Source organism: Tursiops truncatus, chromosome 2, assembly GCF_011762595.2.
Source record: "Tursiops truncatus isolate mTurTru1 chromosome 2, mTurTru1.mat.Y, whole genome shotgun sequence".
NCBI lineage: Eukaryota > Metazoa > Chordata > Mammalia > Artiodactyla > Delphinidae > Tursiops > Tursiops truncatus.
Window position 1 is genome coordinate 117,570,492 of NC_047035.1, and position 20,309 is coordinate 117,590,800.

The 20,309-nt window shown below is 36.7% G+C and overlaps 1 protein-coding gene across 4 annotated transcripts in view; it reads left to right on the forward strand.

Moving 5' to 3' along the window:
- The window catches only part of SCAPER (S-phase cyclin A associated protein in the ER), a 493,982-nt gene that overhangs the window by 60,757 nt on the left and 412,916 nt on the right, over positions 1–20,309 (forward strand). For all 4 annotated transcript variants that reach the window (XM_073801292.1, XM_019950258.2, XM_019950268.3 and 1 more), the window contains exon 5: positions 8,955–9,152. In XM_073801292.1, the coding sequence (XP_073657393.1) occupies positions 8,955–9,152 (198 nt within the window). The remainder of the gene's footprint in view (positions 1–8,954; positions 9,153–20,309) is intronic.

Consider the following 20,309-nt stretch of genomic DNA (forward strand, 5'->3'; position numbering starts at 1 on the left):
GAAAATGTTGTCCGTGAAATTTTAATTTTTTATTCGTACCTGCAATTAGTAAGAATAAATGATATATTGGACAGAGAGATTAGTTAAAGAGAGAATTTGTGAGTTGGAAGACACTAACTACTTAAGAGGATTTAGAACGTAGCTCAGAGAACTAAAGAGATGGAAAATTGGAAAGAGAATTTGAATGAGAAATTCTAACATATGCCTTCTAGGACTTTTGAAATAGAGAATAAATAGTGGGCATGCAATATTTGGAAAAATGATGTTTAAAATTTTCCTTACTTTGAGTTCTCAAGAGATTCAGAGCATAACTGTAGAGCTGAGCAGGGTAAATAAAAATAGATTTATACCTAGATACATTCTAGAGAACCTGCAAAATGTTAAGGATAAAACTCTTAAAATACCAGGAAGTAAACAAAAGCACAGAGGAATAACAATAATCTTGTAATGAACAAAAGAACAGTGGACCAATATCTACAAAGTTATAAGGCGAAATAACTTATAACCCAGAAGTCTGTACCCATTCAAATGATCATTCAAGTGCAAGAGTGAAATAAAGCCATTTTTAGATGTACAAAGGCTAAGGGTTTGCCACCTACAGATGCTTAATGAAGGGACTATTAAAGACATACTTCAGCAAGAAGAAAAGGTAACCTGTAGGAGGGAGCTTGATAAAAGGATAGCTGTAAAATATTTTAGTAAATCTCATTAACTATTGATGGTTTTCAAAAACACTCACACAACTAAATTTAGAAAGGTGGAGCTATAATCTTAAACAGTGTTAACACAGAAGACCATAGGGAGTTTGGAAGGGAGTTAACGTGATAAAATCCTTGTCTTATTTAGGAAGAAGTCTTTGTTTAAGGCTAGCTACTAAAGGACTAAAACAAGCGGGCACAATTTCCAAATAAACAGAGGAAAAGAGAAAGTGAATAAACCAAAGCTTTTCAACTAAATAGAAGGAAAGAGAAAGAAAAAAAGAAGAAAAATCATAGTAAGTGAAAAACATGAAAGATAATGGTAGATACTAAGTATAAATATTTCAGCAAACATAATATCAATACATGTAAACTGATTAAATTCAGTTCTTAAAAGTCAGATGATTGAATTAAACCTCTCATTTTAGATTGAGCTGTATACTGCTTATAAGAGACATATTTAAAACTTCAAGGAAAGTTTAAAACAAAGAAAGAGAAAAAAATCCAGGCAAAATACTTGATATTCTAGATGTGCTCTAAAGCTAGAATAGCAATATTCATATCAAACCAGGTGGACTTCAACATGAAAAGCATTGATTACAGAAAGATAGAAATTATATAATGGTGAAAAGAATAATCATCCAAAAAGTATAAAAGTACAAAACTTTTAGGTACCTAACAGCATGGGCTTGAAATATTTAAAGCCCAAACTAACAGAGTTACAAGGAGAAAAGTGTATTCATGATCATAGTGGTAAATATTCATATCCCTTACTCAGAAACTGATCAAGCAGGAATAAATAGCAAGAAGATAGAATTAAGATGCAATTATGATTGATCTCATAAATACATATACATATATGTATGTATATGTATGCATGTATATGTGTGTATTTATTGGCACTCAAATAGTGTACACAAAGCACATGCAAAAATTGATCACATCCTAGGTTATAAAGAAGTCTCAGTAAATACAAGTCAGACAAGAATATAGAAGTCAGACACAGCATGTTCTCTGACTGTAATGCAATTAAATTACAAATAAAATATAAGGATATTTTCATGTAATATAAAAAAAATTATTGATGGGCTAAAGACCAAATGAGAAAACAAAAAAATTAAGATTATCTGGAAGGATATTTTTATGACCTTGAATTAGAAGAGGCTTTCCTAGACAAGACAAAAAGCATAACTGATGGATATGTTATATCAAAATTAAATTTATATACTAAAAAACTCACTTAAACAAAGTTAAAGGTGAGATTGACTGGGAGAAGATACCATTCATCAAAGACTTCATAAAGAGCTAAAATTCATCAGAAAAAGGACAAATAACCCAATAAAAAATGGGGGAAACCTGAATAGCCTGTAAACCTGTGAAAAGATGCTCAGTTTCAGTAGTAATCAGGGAAATGCCTCTGGATTACTTGTGAAATCCTACAACTTTGCCCTCTAGAAGTAGGTTTGCCATCAGCAAAACTTTCTTTGTTCCTCTCTTCCCTGCACATTCCCTTTACCTTCTTGTTTTAGGTAAATTCCAACTCACGTGTGGGGATACTGCTTCCTCCACAGTTGTTTTAAGTAGTAGTTGTTTTCTTCCCCCACAGCACTCCTACCTGTGATCCTAGAGGTGGCTTAGGTTTCCTGCTTGCTCCTCACTGGCATTTCGGGCAGTTCTCCCTCCCATCTCCTAAAACTCCTCAGATTTGAAGGACATGCCATCAGACATGTTGCAGCACTTACAGATTTCCAGGTCACTTCTTATTCCTTGAAGATATAATTTTCAGGCTCACTGCATGCTCTACACCATTACTGCCGTCCTCTCAATTTCTTGCATTTCTTTCCTCCAATAGTTTTGTCTTCTACTCATTCCGATGGTCAGACTCTTGCCTTGTTCTCACTAACAACTACTCTCTCTCCAGGATCTCAATCTCAGCCATCCCATCTTCTACCTGTCATCTCTCCTCCTGCCTTATTGTCTGTGATCATGTGACTCTAACAATTCTTCAACCCCATGCAATCTATAATTTACTGATCCTACCACCCTTTCATTATCCCTCATCCTCCATATGACCACACTTTCCTGGATATCCACCTGAGATTCTATGGTTTGTCTGTCACAATTGCCTTCTTGCCCACTCTCCCAACTGTCTGGCTACCCTGCCCCTTGGTAGTACACGCTTGACAGAGTTGTCCTCATTACAGCCACTTTTCTGCCTATTCTGCTCTGTGCCCCATGCATTTGAAAGTGGCAGGAGAAAAGTATCAGTTATGTTGAAAGGCTCTTTTGACACTTATGACCGCTAACCTCATATGGATAGTACTGTCCCAAAGTCCTATTGCATGTCCCTACTTATTCATTTCAGTACAGATCCCATGGGCATTAAAAGGACAATAAAATAATACCATGAACAACTCTTTGCCACAGATTTGATAACCAGGATGAAATGGACTGATAGCTTGAAAGACATAATCTGTTAAAATTCACTCAAGATGAAATAGACACTCCGAATAGGCCTAAATGTATTAAAGAAATTAAATCAATAATTAATAACCTTTCAAAACAGAAAGTACCAGGCCCAGGTGGATTCACTGTTGAATTCTACCAAGCATTTAAGGAAGAAATTATACCAATTCTTTACAATCCATTTTAGAGGGTAGAAGCAGAGGGAATGCTTCCTAACTCATTTTATGAGGCCAGCATTATTCTAACACCAAAACCAGACAAAGACATTACAAGAAAACTGCAGACCAGTGACTCTCACAAACATAGATAGAAAAATCCTCAACAAAATATTAGCAGATCATATCCCACAATAAAAAGAATGATACACCATGAGCAAGTGGGATTTATCCCAGAGGTGCAAGGTTGGTTCGTAATTTAAAATAAATCAATGGAATTCATCACAGCAACAGGATAAAAAAGAAAAAACCTACTTTTATATCAATGATGCAGAAAAAAACTTTGACAAAATTCTACACCTAGAAAAGATGATAAAAATCTTTTACTAAACTAGGAATAGAGGGGAACTTATTCAACTTAATTAAAAAAAATTACAAAACCCTACAGCTAACATGATACTTAATGGGAGAAACTAGAAGCTTTCCCATTAAGATCAGTTATGAGGTAAGGATGTCCCCTTTCACCATTGCTTTTCAACATCTTAATGGAAGTTCTAGCTAATGCAATAAGACAAGAAAAGGAAATAAAGGGTATACAGATTGGGAGGAAGAAATAAAACTGTCTTTGTTCGTAGATGACATGATCATCTATGTAAGAAATCTGAAAGAATCAACCAAAAAAACTCCTATAACTAATAATTGATTACAGAAGGTTGCAAGATACAAGATTAACATAAAAAAGTCAGTTGTTTTCCTGTGTACCAGCAGTGAATAAGTGGTATTTGAAATTAAAAACACAATACCATTGGGACTTCCCTGGTGGTCCAGTGGTAAAGAAGCTGCCTTACAATGCAGGGTTTGATCCCTGGTCAGGGAACTAAGATCCCACATGCTGCAGGGCAACTAACTAAGCCTGCGCGCCACAACTAGTGAGCTCATGCACCTCAACGAGAGAGCTCACATGCTACAAACTACAGGGTCAACATGCCCTGGAGCCCACGCACCACAACTAGAGAGAGAAAATCCGCATGCCGCAACTGGAGAGAAGCCCGCACACCACAATGAAGAGCCCGCGTGCCGTAGTGAAAGATCCCACATGCCTCAACGAAGACCCAACACAGCTAAAAATAAATAAATAAAATAAATAAATAATAAAATAATAAAATCTTAAAAAAAACCCCAAACCACAATACCATTTATATCAGCACTCCCCAAAATTAAATAGGTGCGTATAAACCTAACAGAATATGTATAAGATCTATATGAGGAAAACTATAAAACTCTGATGAGTGAACTCAAAGAGCTAAATAAATGGAGAGACATTCCATGTTGATGAATAGGAAGACTCAATATGGTCAAGATGTCATTTCTTCCCAGGTTGAAGAATATATTCAATAAATCCCAGCAAATTATTTTGTAGATATCAATAAACTTATTCTAAAGTTTATATGGAGAGGCAAAAGACCCAGAATAGGCAACAAAATATTGAAGGAGAAGAACAAAGTTGGAGGACTGACACTAACCAACTTCAAGACTTACTGTAAAGCTACAGTAATCAAGGCAGTGTGATATTGGCAAAAGAAAAGACAAATAGATATATGGAACAGAATAGAAAGCCCAGAAATGTACCCACGTAATTAGTCAACTGATCTTTGACAAAGGAGCAAAGGCAATACAATGGAGCAAAGGTAGTCATTTCACCAAATGGTGCTGGAACATCCATACGACAAAAAAAAAAAAAAAAATGAATCCGGACCCAGACCTCACATTCTTCACAAAAATTAACTCAAAATGGACTATTGACCATAAATGCAGAAGTATAAAACTCCTAGACAATAACATAGGAGAAAACCTAAATGACCTTGAATATGGTGATGACTTTTTAGGTACAGTATCAAAGGCATGATCTCTGAAAGAAATCAGTGATAAGCTGGATTTCATTAAAATTAGAAACTTCTGTTCTGCAAAAGACAATGTCAAGAGAATGAGAAGACAAGTCACAGACTTGGGAGAAAATATTTGGAAAAAGATATCTGGTAAAAGACTGTTATCCAAAACATACAAAGGACTCTTTTTTTAAACATGTTTCAATGTTTCAATCATTGAAACAACCTGATTGAAAAATGAGCCAAAGACCTTAACAGACACCTCACCAAAGAGGATGTACAGATGGCAGATAAGCATATGAAAAGGTGTGCCACATCATATGTCATCAGGGAAATGCAAATTAAAACAATGAGCTACCACCACACACCTATTAGAATGACCAAAATTGGGAACACTGATAACTCCAAATGCTGGTGAGGATGAAGAGCCAAGAAACTCTCATTCAATGTTGGTGGGAATTCAGAGTGGAAATTCAGCCACTTTGGAAGACAGTTTGGCAATTTCTTAACACAAGTAAACATACTCTTACCTTGTGATCAGCAGTCATGCCCTTGGTATATATGTAGATGAGTTGAAAACTTATGTCTAAACAAAAACATGCACATGGATGTTTATAGCAGCCTTTTTCATAATTGCCAAACCTGGAAGCCACCAAGATATCCAGTAGGTGAATGGATAAATAAGCTGTGGTACATTCAGCTCTAAAAAGAAATGAGCTATCAGGCCATGAAAAGACATGGAGGAAATTAATTGCATATTATTAAGTAAAAGAAGCCAATCTGAAAAGGCTGCATACTGTATGATTCCAACCTTAGGACATTCTAGAAAAGACTAAATATGGAGACAGTAAAAAGACAAGCTGTTGTCAGAGGTTTAGGTCCATAGGTTTCTTCAGATTCTCAGGGGAGTTGACGAGAGTTCTAAGAGAGGTGAGTCAGAAATCTCAATTTCCTCCTTCCCCTTTCCCTCTCCTTTCTTTCTTTTTTCCTCTTTTTCTCTCAGAAGTGATTGATTAAAATAGTATAACATTTGTTATATTGAATTTTATTTAAAACATGAGATTCAGTTGTGTCTAGCTTTTTCCAGAAGTTTAGGTTGCTTTGTCTTCTGTTGAATGTCTTGGAAACAGGCACAGTAAGTCATAACAATGGGATAGTTACCTGATTTTGAATCTTGGCTTTGTCTCTTACTTAGTGTGAGACCTTGGGTTTATCATTTAATTTAGCTAAACCTCAGTTTTCTCCTCTATAAAATGGAACTAATAATAGTAACTGTGATATAAAATTGCTTCAAAGATTAAATGAAGTATAACTGTATGGAAAGCACTTAGCACAGTGTCTGGCACATAGCAAGTATGACATGAATATTAGATGCCACTGCAGTTATTATTATCACTGCTGTTATTTTTATCAGTGGTACGTAAGAGCGCTGTATTTTGAAACTTTATACAAACTTATCAGCCTCTACAATTTGATATGCTTCTTCTACCTTTCTTCACAAATTTGGCAATTTTGCCATTAGTTTATTCACATTTTTCTGTGAGCATATTTCTTCACCTCTTTGTCTTTCCCACTATAATTATACCTAACATTATATGGGTACTACTGTGTGCTAGGTGCTATGTGAAATGCTTTATGAACATTGGAGCAGAAGTTGGAAGACTCGGTTCTGGTCCCAGTTCTGTCACTCAGCCTTTTGACTTGGTCAAGAAATTGAATCTTACTGATTTTGTCATCTACAAAATAGGAATAATAATATTTCAATATTTGTCCTGTCTTTATAGTTTGCTGTGATGATTAAATGATATGTTTTCAAAAGCCCTTCATAAAATGTAAATAAATGTGCAAATATAAAGTATTACTATTTTTGTCAAGCTTAAATGTCAAATTTGTATAGTACATTGCCCTTCAGATGGAATTACCTAGCTGTAGTTTCTGCCTTTCTGGAGTCTTTCTTAGTAAAAGCCTCACATAGACCAATCACGGAGAATAGAAACATCTTAACCTAAAAGCAGTTTTGCCTATTCTACATTTTAAGAAAGGTTGGTTAAAGTATTTGAATCATATACATATGGATGCATGATAGGGTAAATACATAAATGGGTGAAGATGAGTTAAATTATTTTTGAGAATTTTATAAGATTAGGATCTGAATTCACAGGAAGCTACTAGTGTTTTGCTGATCACTCTAAGAAGTTTGTGAGGGACGTATAATTCAGGAAAATTCAAGTTAATTTTAACTTTGGGTGGTATATAGGAAGAGAAATGAGGTGGTCTGGAATATTCGGTAAAGGGTTGTTAGCACAGGGCCTTGGGGTGCAGTGTAATGGGAAGTCAGTGGTGTAATTGCAGAGTTCTAACTGGAAGATAGTCTCCTGTGGCTATGTGATCTTGGACAAATCAACCTCTAAATCTCAATTTTCTAAGCTGTAAAGTAGAGCTAATAATACATACTTTAAAATTCGTGTGAGTGGGTATTTGCCATCATGATTTATCATTTACTATTAGGGTTGGAAAGTGCTTGGAGAGCCATTGAAGCAAAGGTTTTGTGGGTTGTTGATGATTACTTTAAATTTTATTGCTTGAGTGTTGAGAATTTGGGCCTGGACTAAGGCTGTCAGATAAAATATTTACTAATTTTTATTTGCTGAGTCTGACAACCTTAGTCTGGATGGGGGACTGTGGTGGATGAGCAGTTCCATCTCAGTCTCTTAAGTGTGCATGTCTTTGTGAGTATATATGTTTTGTTTGCTTGACTTTTGATAGTGAAGATTCTATATAAACCGAAGATTGGCTATAAAAGATTTTTGAAGTATAGGAATCACTGTTACATTGAAGGCCAAAGCCTAAAATAAAACAGGAGAGTATTAGCTTCTATTTTGGATATTCTTCACTCTGGGGCTCTTCTATGAAAAGGAAAAACAAACAAGCTAACAGGAATGACATACACACATACAAAACAACCCAAAGAAACTTGAGATTGTTTGTTGTTGTAACTGTAGTACAAGGTTAGTATTTATTTATTTATCAGTTTAAGTAGCCACAGAGAGATAAGCAACTCCTTTGTACTTCTAGTGAGAAGTTCAGGTCTTTATGTAAACTGCACGCTCCTGTTTGTGGGGGAATGATTCTTTGGTACAGTCTATAAAAGTATAGAATATAATCTTGTATTTTCAAAGTCTGCCTGTGCAGCTGAGGAAACATTGGGTCATAGAATACTATAGTTACTTTATTTGGTGAGTCTGCTCTGTAGCTGATGCTTGGTTTTATTAATCAGTGTTCTTTTCTAGTAAATTGTTTTGTATTTATATATTTTTACTTTTAGTGGAAAAACGTTTAAGATAAAATTCAGTAACTGAATATAAGTATAGATATGTCATTTCTAAATGAAAAGAATATATACAAGCAATTTCAAAATGTTGAAATTAGTATCTGTTATTTGTTACTGTATGTAAATGTGCCATACACATATTTTAGTAAATCAGGAGCCACTTTAGTGCTCCTTTTTGACTGAGTCTGTTCACCATTAAAATCATCCTAATCTTCAATGAAACATGTAATTGACCTTACAAACCTGCCGCTTTTATTTAAGTTGAGAAGTTTTGTTTTGATGAATTCAGTGTGATATAAGCTAAAAAGAAGAATGTCATGTTTTTAAGTATTTATGTTGAAAAATTTGATTTATACAAAAATCCAGTTCCTGGAGGCTTTTAAAAAATACTTTTTCATGTTTTGTTTTATTTCATCAGAACACTACAGTAGACTGTAAAATAACGTCATCTACAACTGGAGATAAACACTTTGATAAAAGTCCCACTAAAACAAGGCACCCTCGGAAAATTGATCTAAGAGCTCGATACTGGGCATTCCTTTTTGACAATCTTCGCCGGGCTGTAGATGAAATCTATGTAACTTGTGAATCAGATCAGAGTGTGGTGGAATGTAAGGTAAGCTTTGCTTTGAGGCTTTGTAATCCATTTGAAGTCAGATTCTCCAATTTTTGCTACGTCTGACTTGATAATTTGCCTCAGTACACAGTACTTTAATAATAACTGTAGTCTCCATGCTATACGCTAGATCTGCTTAACTTATTCATCTTATAACTGAAAGTCTGTACCCTTTGACCAACATCTCCCTATTTCCCCTATCACTTGCAACCACTGTTCTACTCTCTGCTTCTGTGAGTGTGTCAGGTTTTTCTTTGTTTTGATTTTTCAAGAGTACCCTTGTTGTTGTTGTTTGCATTACCTACTTATGTACTTTTATATTCTGTGCAAGATTTGGTAGAAAGTTGTCTTGATACATAGTCCTAGGCAAGAAATTAAGGGATAGGTACACATATACACAATTTATTAAAAAATCTCTTATCTGTGTTCTCCATTGGTACTGTAGGTGGCATTAGTGAGATTTTCACATTCTTTGGTTTCCTGTTTAATGTCTTTAATTGGACATTGCTTCTTTTCTGTTGAGATACTTATCACTCTTCTAATTCACTGTGATCAGGGAAAAGTGAGATTGATGGCTAACCGTAAACAATCCTGGGCGGGATTAGGATGTCATTGTAAGGTGTGTTTTCTAATTTTAGATAACCTTGTATTTGTAATAGTATATTAAACAGACACATAGCATAATATGGCTCTAAAAATTCACTAGAAAGTCTGGCCGTTTAGTAGATACAAACTATATACTGTATTAGTTTATACTAAATAAAATTATTTTGAGAAAAACCAGAATGATACATCATCATAGAAATATTACAGAGGTAGCTTCTGTTTCTACAGTGAACATGGTTGAAAATCCTGGAATTCATTGTTTAACCTTTGAAATGTCCGAAGGGTCAAAGCAAAGTTACATGTTGACACAACAGCTATGTTTCCTCTAAAACTGGAAATAGCCAAAATGTTTTAAACTAGCCTAAAAATATGACTCTTCAGAAGCAGTTTTCAGAATGAACAGTGGTTGAAATCACCCAAATTTATGCTTTGGTTGTCACAATTAATATTGTTACTATCAGCATGTAAAACTTTTTATGTTTTAAGAAAAATATTTTTAAGGAAAATCATATCATTGGGGTGGAATGAATCAGCATGTTGTGGTAGAAAACACTATTGGATTTAATTTTGGGTTATAGTTTCTTATATAAAATGAGCATGTGGGCCTAGATAATCTTTAGGTCATCCCTAGAGATCAATAAGATCAGCAGATTCTTTGATTTTGTGATTAAAAATAACAAAAGGTTGACTGAAGAAATCAAATTTGTCAAATGTGTACTTCTTTATAGAAGTGAGTTGGACCAATTGCAGCCATGTCTCTGTGATGAGCAGAAACTCTTGCACCTATCTCTGATACTGTATTCAGGGAAGCTAGACTTGCCATAAGACAGTGTAGCTTTTATTTTTTAAAAAATTATTATATATATGCAATGGAATATTACTCAGCCATCAAAAAGAATGAAATAATGACATTTGCAGCAACACTGGTGGACCTAGAGATTATCATCTCTAGTGAAAGAGAAAGACACATACCATATGATATCACTTATATGTGGAATCTAAAATGTGATACAAATCAACATATCTATGAAACAAAGACAGTGTAGCTTTTATTTTCAGTCCTGTCAAAGCTTTGTGAAAGTTTAACAGTAATAGAAATTGGTTGTGCAAGTTGTAGATTACAAGAATGGAGAAGATTTAAAAACATTTTTTTTTAATTTTTAACTTTTTATTATGAGAATTTTCAAATACAAAGTAGAATAATGCAATATAGGGACTTCCCTGGTGGCACAGTGGTTAAGAATCCGCCTGCCAATCCAGGGGACATGGGTTCGATCCCTGGTCCGGGAAGATACCACATGCCGCAGAGCAACTAAGCCTGTGCACCACAACTACTGAGCCTGTGCTCTAGAGCCTGTGAGCCACAACTACTGAGCCCATGTACCACAGCTACTGAAGCCCGTGTGCTTAGAGCCTGTGCTCCGCAACAAGAGAAGCCACCACAATGAGAAGCCCACGGACCAAAACGAAGAGTAACCCCTGCTCACCGCAACTAGAGAAAGCCCACGTGTAGCAATGAAGATCCAACACAGCCAAAAATAAATTAATAAATAAATATATTTTTTTTAATTAAAAAAGAAAGAAAGAATGGAGAAGATTTTGACAGAGGAGTAGAAATGTATTCTCTATTCTTTGTACTGTGTCAAGATGCTCAAAGGTTTATGCTGAGAAATAAAATCTGGGAGCTTAAAAGTTAATTTCATACCCAACTCTGCTCCTCTCCCCATCTAGGACTTACAGGTGGTGATGTAAAAATATACAGTTTAATATTTGCTTTATCCATGTGCTGGGTATATAATAACTGGAGTTCTATTTATGTTTTGTTCTATTCTCATTTTAAAAGCACTTCTATCCATTATCTCATTTGATTAGTACCACTGTAAGATGTATAACCCTCATTTTATAGATCCTCATTGTACAGGTGCATTCAGCCTTTATTTTGTAGATTTACTGACAATATTTATCCTTCTTCGTGATTTTTGTGCAACGCCTTTGTTAAGTAACCACAGTTCAATTCTTTGTCTCATATGTAAAATGCAGTTAATAACTCCTGTATTATGTAATTCACATGATAAGTACAGTATGAAAAAGTATCTTAACTGTATCAACCAGGATTGCTGACCAGAGCCAATCTCTTTAATCAAGAGGCTAAAATTCTCATTTTTTTCGTTTAAAGGCATGCCTGTTATGCCATCAGCTACTTCACTGCATGACTTGCTAAGAGCTGACTTTTTCAGCAAAGCTGTAATCTGACCATCACCACTGCATTTCCCCTTCTTCCATATAAAGTGGGCTAGGGGGAGATTGCCTTTTGGGGAGTGCACAGTTAATGAAGTTTGATGTGGTGCGTGAATTGCTTGTGAAGTTTGTGTGTATGGCTGCAGGAAACTGGCATCTTGTTCTCTGGTTGGATCTTTGCCGTGCTGATTTTGGTGCCTGTGGAATATGTTGAGAGATTTTGGGGAAAAGCATACTGGGAACATATTGTACTTTCCATTCCCTTTTTTCCATTTCAACCTGGGGGAACTGGATGTGTGGCTCTGGAATATTGGGGGCATCCTTGAATATAGAGAGTGGTACCTACATCTCCCTTAGAAGTTTCATAGCATAATAAGCTTGCTGGAGTAGCTCATGCCAGCTGGGCTTGAAGGGACTTTACGGTAGTATGCTTTCTTTGGAAGGAGATAGGATGGGACTTGTCATTGACCAAGTAAAGAGGAACCCCAGTGCATCTCACGATTTATGTGAGAGTAGAATTGTGTACATTAGTGAAGATGTTGGAGTAATAGGGGCTTCCTATGGGGACACTTGGTTAGGTAAAATATACCAACCTCTGTTGGAGTTGAGGCAGATACTGCTTGGGCAGAGGGAGCCAGGGTGAACCTGATCACTGCCTAGAGAACCATGAATGTTCCCTGTGCAGAAATTACCATGTACTGCAGAGATCAGTAGAGACCACTGACTTCAAATTGATTCAGAGAAAGATTAGGGGTGCATCTCTGCCTGGCAGCACTTGATTCTTTTGGTGGTCAGTATCACCTTAGTCCCTGGAGAAGGACTGGCTGATGACTGTAGTAGATCCATCACTGATAACTGGTGAGCTCTATAATAAGTAGGATATTGCTGTGTTCCCACAGCTGCCACTTATGGCAAGGACATAAGTTTGTGAATGTAGGAGAGTTTGAAGGGGTACAGAGGAGGGCGAGAGGAGAGACACAGTGAGGACGAGAGGAGAGACACCGTGAGGACAAGCTGTGTTCTTCCCCACCACAAGCATCTGCTAAAGCATGTAATTCTCACTTGTGCTAGGCAGGTTGTCTGTAGATGGGATTTAAAAACCAAGCTTTGATAATTGAATGTGACTGAAAAACTGTGGAATTTCACTGAGCATACTCAGCAGGTTTAGGATTCAACTGAGTAGTTAGTTATATGGGGGAAAAATAAAAGTATTCTATGTTTATATCTCAATAGTTGAGACTTCTCAATTCAACAAGTAAGGATCAAAATGAGATGTGAGAAAGTGCTTAGAAAGGTATGACACACAATAAAAAGAAAATCAATTTTATAATTAGATGAAAGGAGAAGTCACAGATGAAGAAAGAGGAATATAGGTCCAGGACAGAGAAAGAATCATCATAGAAGTAGGAAGGAGATAGGAGAATAGGAATGTCCCAAAAGCCATGGAAGAAGTAGGAGAGGTGCATAGGTTAAGAATGACTGCAGTTGAGAGAAAGCTTGTTAAACTTGGCATTCAAGAGGGATAAGAACAGATGGGATCAAGGTGGAAATTTGTGATAAGAATTTGAAATTCCATTTGATGGGTTCTTTGCTCTCTTTATTTTGAAAAGTAGGAGGTGTGGGGTTGGAAGTTTGAAGAGAGTGGAAAGGTCTGAAATAACTGTGATGGAGATGAAAGGGCTGACATATAGAAACCGATTGCCCATCAGCCTTGAAGGTCACAGTTGAGATTGGAAATTCTTCTCTTTCCTGTATCTTCAGTTTTCCTTATTAGATTCTTTTCCCTTCAGCCTACAACATGCTTATTTCTCTTCTATTCTGAACTACAAAAATAAGAACAACAAGAAGAAACCCCCAAACCCTTTCTCTACTTTACTTATCCTTTCATCTACTCTCCCAGTCCCCATTTTCCTCCTCCCCTTCTTAGCCAAGTTTCTTAGAAGAACTTTCTACATTTGCTGCCTTCATTTCCTTTTCTCCTGGGTACTCATTAGTCTACTCCAACCTGGTGTCACATCCTATCAGAGCTCCTGTTAAGTTCTTATTAAAGTCACTCAGTATTACTAAGTCCAGTGGCTGTATTTCAGTCCCTTCCATGATCTCTGAGTAGCATTTCATGCTGTTGACCACTCCCCTCTTCTTACAGCACTCCCTTCTTTGGCTTTTATGGAACAACCTCTGCTAGTTTTCTTCCTCCTTTGTTGGCTGCTGCTTCTGCCTCCTCTTAGCTTTTTCTTTTCCACCTGACCTTTAGCTTTTGAGAAGTTATTAAGGCTCCTTTTAGACCATCTTTCTCCCTCTTCAGTTTTCTCCATGCCATGGCTTAGTTTACTATTCATTTTCTGATGATTCTTAAATTTATATGTCTAGCCTATATCTTTCGTCTGATTTTCAGACTTGTATATCCAACTTGCCTAGTTGGCATCTCCACTTGTATATTTCACAAGCATGTCAAACTGACATATATAAACCAAGTTCATGGTAGCTTCCTTTGCCCCAAACCTGGAGATGTATTTCTCTTCCCCCCTCCTCCCTTCACCTCACACCAGCCACTGTCCAATGAATCAGCCTCTTTCAGATTACTTACTAAATCTTTCTGATCTGTCCACTTCTCTCATTCTCCACTGCTACCATTCTAGTCCAAGCCACCAGTAAAAAATGCCTGGATTACAACTGAAACCTTGTAACAGGATTCCCTGCACCCTTCCAATCCATTCTCCACGTTATAGGCAAAATGATACTTAAAAACCACAAAAATAAACTCTACTTTTATTTTTATTTTTATTTTTTTTTGTGGTACGCGGGCCTCTCACTGTTGTGGCCTCTCCGGTTGCGGAGCACAGGCTCCGGACGCGCAGGCTCAGTGGCCATGGCTCACGGGCCCAGCCACTCCGCGGCATGTGGGATCTTCCCGGCCCGGGGCACGAACCCATGTCCCCTGCATCGGCAGGCGGACTCTCAACCACTGCGCCACCAGGGAAGCCCCAGCTCTATTTTTTTTGATGATAGCGCCTCAAAAGTTTCCCTTTGCTCTGAGCATTAAAATCTTCAGCATGACCTTAAAATCTTGAGTGACTTGATCAGTGCTAACCTCATTTCACACCACTTTTCTCTCTTCCCTTCTGCCTCATTTAAACCAGCCTTCTTTCAGTTAGTCAAACATGCCATGTGCTCACTAGTCTTCAGACATTTACACATTCTGATTTTTCTGCCAGAACACTAATCCCTCATTCTCCTTGCCCAGCACCTCCTCACCTCCCCCATCCCTTTTACCTAATTTCCTTAATTTAGATTTCAGTTTAAGTGTCACTTCCTCAGGGGGAGCCTATCCAGATATTTCAGACTAAACCAGGTTCCCCTATAATATACAGTCGTCTCTCAGTATCTTCAGGGGATTGCTTCCAGGACACTTCCCCCAACCCCTGCCCTGTGGATACCAATATCCATGGATGCTCAAGCCCCTTATATAAAATGACATAGTACATTCAGCCCTGGGTATCCATGGGTTCTGCTTGGGCACGTATGGACCGACTGTACTCTTAATACTTTCCCTAGAAGCACTTATCACAATTGAAATTACATAATTGTTTATTTTGTTGTTTTTATATCTGTCTCCCTTATTAGACGGTAAGCTCCATGAGGACAGAAACCATACTGTTTTGTTTACCCCTCCATCATCAGTTCTTGGAACTGGCATTGAAACATAGTAAATGCTCTGTAAATAGATATCAAAAGGCTGTGTGAAGCAATGAGACTACGTAGAGTTTGGGGGTGAAGACACTGGTTTACACAGTGATGTGATTCCTCTCTCTCCTGAGTTATACTTAGCATTCAGTTGCTTGCTAAAAATGCACAAAGATGGTGGGTAGATGAATTAATCATGGGTAGGTATTTTTTAGGCAGATGCAGTGTAATTTCATTGGAGTAAAGGATTGAAGAGGGTGAGAGAGTAGTTGGAGTAGTGGACCATGGAACCTAAGCTGGATGGGGAAGGAAATGACTACTGCAGAAGCCTGATAGATGTGGAGAAAGTAAAGAAGCTAAGTGTTTGCAAATATCCTTTGGACATGGTAGGAATAGGTAAGGTGGATTCTCTCTAGATAGAAATTGATAAGTTTATATTTTTAAAGTTACTATTTACATACTCCAAATTATTATTTTTTTAATCTTCTTGATCTGTCAGACACAGATATTTTAGTCTCCCACTACTATTGCAGTTTCTTCAATATTTCCTTGAATTTCTGAGATTTTTTTTTTAAGTTGCAAAATTTATAGAATTTATAGATTTATAGAATCATCCCATCTAGGCACACAAGTGCAAAAGTCTAGAAGTGCAAAAGAAGTTTTTGCAGCAAAACAATAGGCTGGAGAGCCTTGGATTGTAGGAGAGAGAAGGGTGGAGAGTGAAGTGGTTAGAGGAGTGTCCTCAGAGGCTTTGACCTGGAGACAGGGAGCCATGTTAGATCAGTTGGGGGGAGCATCGAGGATGGGCGGGCTCTGGGAGAAGACCTCCTCTCAGGCTGTGCATTGCTAATTTGGGGCATTGCCACAACGAAGTATACTCTGCAGTGAGCACCAGAGGGAGGCCTTGAATTTGAGTCCCTAGGAAAACATCTTCATTTAATTCCATTGTTTCTATTGGAAAATCAGATTTAACTTAAGGCAAAACTTTTAGGTAATAACCTGCTGTAGGAATAAGTATTACATGCATGTTTACTTTATCATAATCTACTTTCAATTAATATCACACTGTTTCATGAAGAGTGTAAGGACATAACAACAGCACAATTCCATTGACCTACTCCACCTTTTATGTTCTCATTGCTTATATTTTACTACTCTATACACTGGAAGCGTCTCAATTGCTTAATTTTTGCTGTAAAAATCGATGGTCTTTTACAGAAATTTGAAAAGAAAATATATAAAATAAAGGTACTAAGATTTTTTAAACCATTTTGCTGCCTTATTATTAGTTGTATAAAGGATCATATGAGTTGTATTTTCATTGTGAATTTAACATTTGTGAATTCTGTTTTGTGTGATGTTAATATTATAATCTCTCTATTTTTGGTTTGTTTGATTTGCCTATTGCCCTTTAGCTCGGGTATTGCAGTTTGTTACAAAGAACATGAGATTCTGCACAGGGAGAGTAGGCTAAGAGTTCACCTGTGCATTTATGGACTAGGCTTTGGTTACCTTACCATTGTTTTACATTAATAACTATCTTTCAGAAATTTAGTTTTTATTTATTCAGTATATGTATAAATTGTGAAATGATCACCACAATAACTCTAGCTGACATTCATCACCACACATAGTTACAATTTTTTTTCTTTCTGGTGATAAGTTTTAAGATCTACTCTCTTAGCAACTTTCAAATATACATTATTATTAACTATAGTCACCATGCTGTACATTACATTTCCTGAACTTCATTATTTTGTAACTGAAAGTTTGTACCTTTTGACCAACTTACCCATTTCACCCACCTCCCACCCCATTAATAGCTATCTTTTCCTCTGTCTGTATCTGGTCTTATTCTAGTTATGTATTCTTTGCTGTTTTTCATTCATTGTATGCTTACAGTAAAAATTTGCTATCTTTATTGATTAAAGAATAATTACTCCTATGTGTATAACATTTCCTGAGACATTGTTTTATGATTCAGTGTTTAAGTTGTAGAGGTAGATGAATTGTTATTTTTTAGTGTATTTAACATGACACTTCATTGATGATATCTTCGTTGATAAGTCTTTGTTCCTTGTATTTGGTTCTCATTTATTATAATCAATAGAGAATAGATTATTTTTCTTTGGGGTATTTGGAATAACTTAATAACTTGATCCCACAATCACCATGTTGTAACTATTACTGGGGTTAGTCAAACCTGACTTATCTGGGCTAAGTTCCTAGTAATGGTAACCTAGTTCTTAGGAGTAGCCATCAAACGATATTATACTTTCATTTTAAAAGATTTCTTCCTGATTTCTTTATTTCTGTTAATGACCACCACTCTCCCAGCCACCCATGCTTTCTTCTTTGTCAGCTTCAAAGTTCCTATTCATTTGTTTTTTGCATTTTTTTCCCATTCACACATCCCCTCCCTGTTTCCTAGTGTCAATACATTGCCTTTTAAAGACCCTTATTACTCTCTGGTGAACATTTTTCTTGTCCTTTTGGGTATGTCCCCGTCTCATTTTTTTTGTTGTTGTTGTTGTTTCTGCTTTTGTAGTGCTTTTTACCAATGACGTTAATCTTTCATTTTTTCTTATTTTTATTTTAACATCTTTATTGGAGTATGATTACTTTACAATGGTGTGTTAGCTTCTGCTTTATAACAAAGTGAATCAGCTCTACATATACATACATCCCCATATCTCCTCCCTCTTGCGTCTCCCTCCCACCCTCCCTATCCCACCCCTCTAGGTGGTCACAAAGCACTGAGCTGATCTCCCTGTGCAAAGCAGCTGCTTCCCACTAGCTAGCTATTTTACATTTGGTAGTGCATATATGTTAGTGCTACTCTCTCACTTGGTCCCAGTTTACCCTTTCCCCTCCCCGTGTCCTCAAGTCCATTCTCTGTGTCTGCGTCTTTATTCCTGTCCTGCCCTTAGGTTCTTCAGAACCTTTTTTTTTTTAATTCCATATATATGTGTTAGCATACAGTATTTGTTTTTCTCTTTCTGACTTACTTCACTCGGTATGACAGTCTCAAAGTCCATCCACCTTGCTACAGATAACTCAATTTCATTTCATTTTATGTCTGAGTAATATTCCATTGTCTATATGTGCCACATCTTCTGTATCCATTCATCTGTCAATGGACTTAGGTTAGGTTGCTTCCATGTCCTGGCTATTGTAAATAGAGCTGCAGTGAACACTGTGGTACATGACTATTTTAAAATTGTGGTTTGCTAAGGGTATATGCCCAGTAGTGGGATTGCTGAGTCATATGGTAGTTCTGTTTTTAGTTTTCTGAGGAACCTCCATACTGTTTTCCATAGTGGCTGTATCAATTTACATTCCCACCAACAGTGCAAGAGGGTTCCCTTTTCTTCACACCCTCTCCAGCATTTATTGTTTGTAGATTTTGTGATGATGGCCATTCTGACTGGTGTGAGGTGATACCTCCTTGTAGTTTTGATTTGCATTTCTCTAATGATTAGTGATGTTGAGCATCCTTTCATGTGTTTGTTGACAATCTGTGTATGTTCTTTGGAGAAATGTCTATTTAGGTCTTCTGACCATTTTTGGATTGGGTTGTTTGTTTTTTTGATATTGAGCCACATAAGCTGCTTGTATATTTTGGAGATTAATCCTTTGTCAGTTGCTTCGTTTGCAAATATTTTCTCCCATTCTGAGGGTTGTCTTTTCATCTTGTTTATGGTTTCCTTTGTTTTGCAAAAGCTTTTAAGTTTCATTAGGTCCCATTTGTTTATTTTTGGTTTTATTTACATTTCTCTAAGAGGTGGGTCAAAAAGGATCTTGTTGTCATTTATGTCATAGAGTGTTCTGCCTACGTTTTCCTCTAAGAGTTTTATAGTGTCTGGCCATACATTTAGGTCTTTAATCCATTTTGAGTTTATTTTTGTATACGGTGTTAGGGAGTGTTCTAATTTCATGCCTGTACATGTAGCTGTCCAGTTTTCCCAGCAGCACTTACTGAAGCAGCTGTGTTTTCTCCATTGTATATTCTTGCCTCCTGTCTCAAAGAGGTGACCATATGTGCATGGGTTTATCTTTGGGGTTTCTATCCTTTTCCATTGATCTTTATTTCTATTTTTGTGCCATACCATACTGTCTTGATTACTGTAGCTTGTAGTGTAGTGTGAAGTCAGGGAGCCTGATTCCTTCAGCCCCATTTTTCTTCGTCAAGATTGCTTTAGCTATACGGGATCTTTTGTGTTTCCATACAAATTGTGAAACTTTTTGTTCTAGTTCTGTGAAAAATGCCGGTGGTAGTCTGATAGGGATTGCATTGAATCTGTAGATGGCTTTGGGTAGTATAGTCATTTTCACAATGTTGATTCTTCCAATCTGAGAACATGGTATATCTCTCCATCTGTTTGTATCGTCTTTAATTTCTTTCCTCAGTGTCTTATAGTTTTCTGCATACAGCTCTTTTGTCTCCTTAGGTAGGTTTATTCCTAGGTATTTTGTTCCTTTTGTTACAGTAGTAAATGGGAGTGTTTCCTTAATTTCCCTTGCACATTTTTTATCATTAGTGTACAGGAATGCAAGAGATTTCTGTGTATTAATTTTGTATCCTGCTGTTTTACCAAATTCATTGATTAGCTCTAGTAGTTTTCTGGT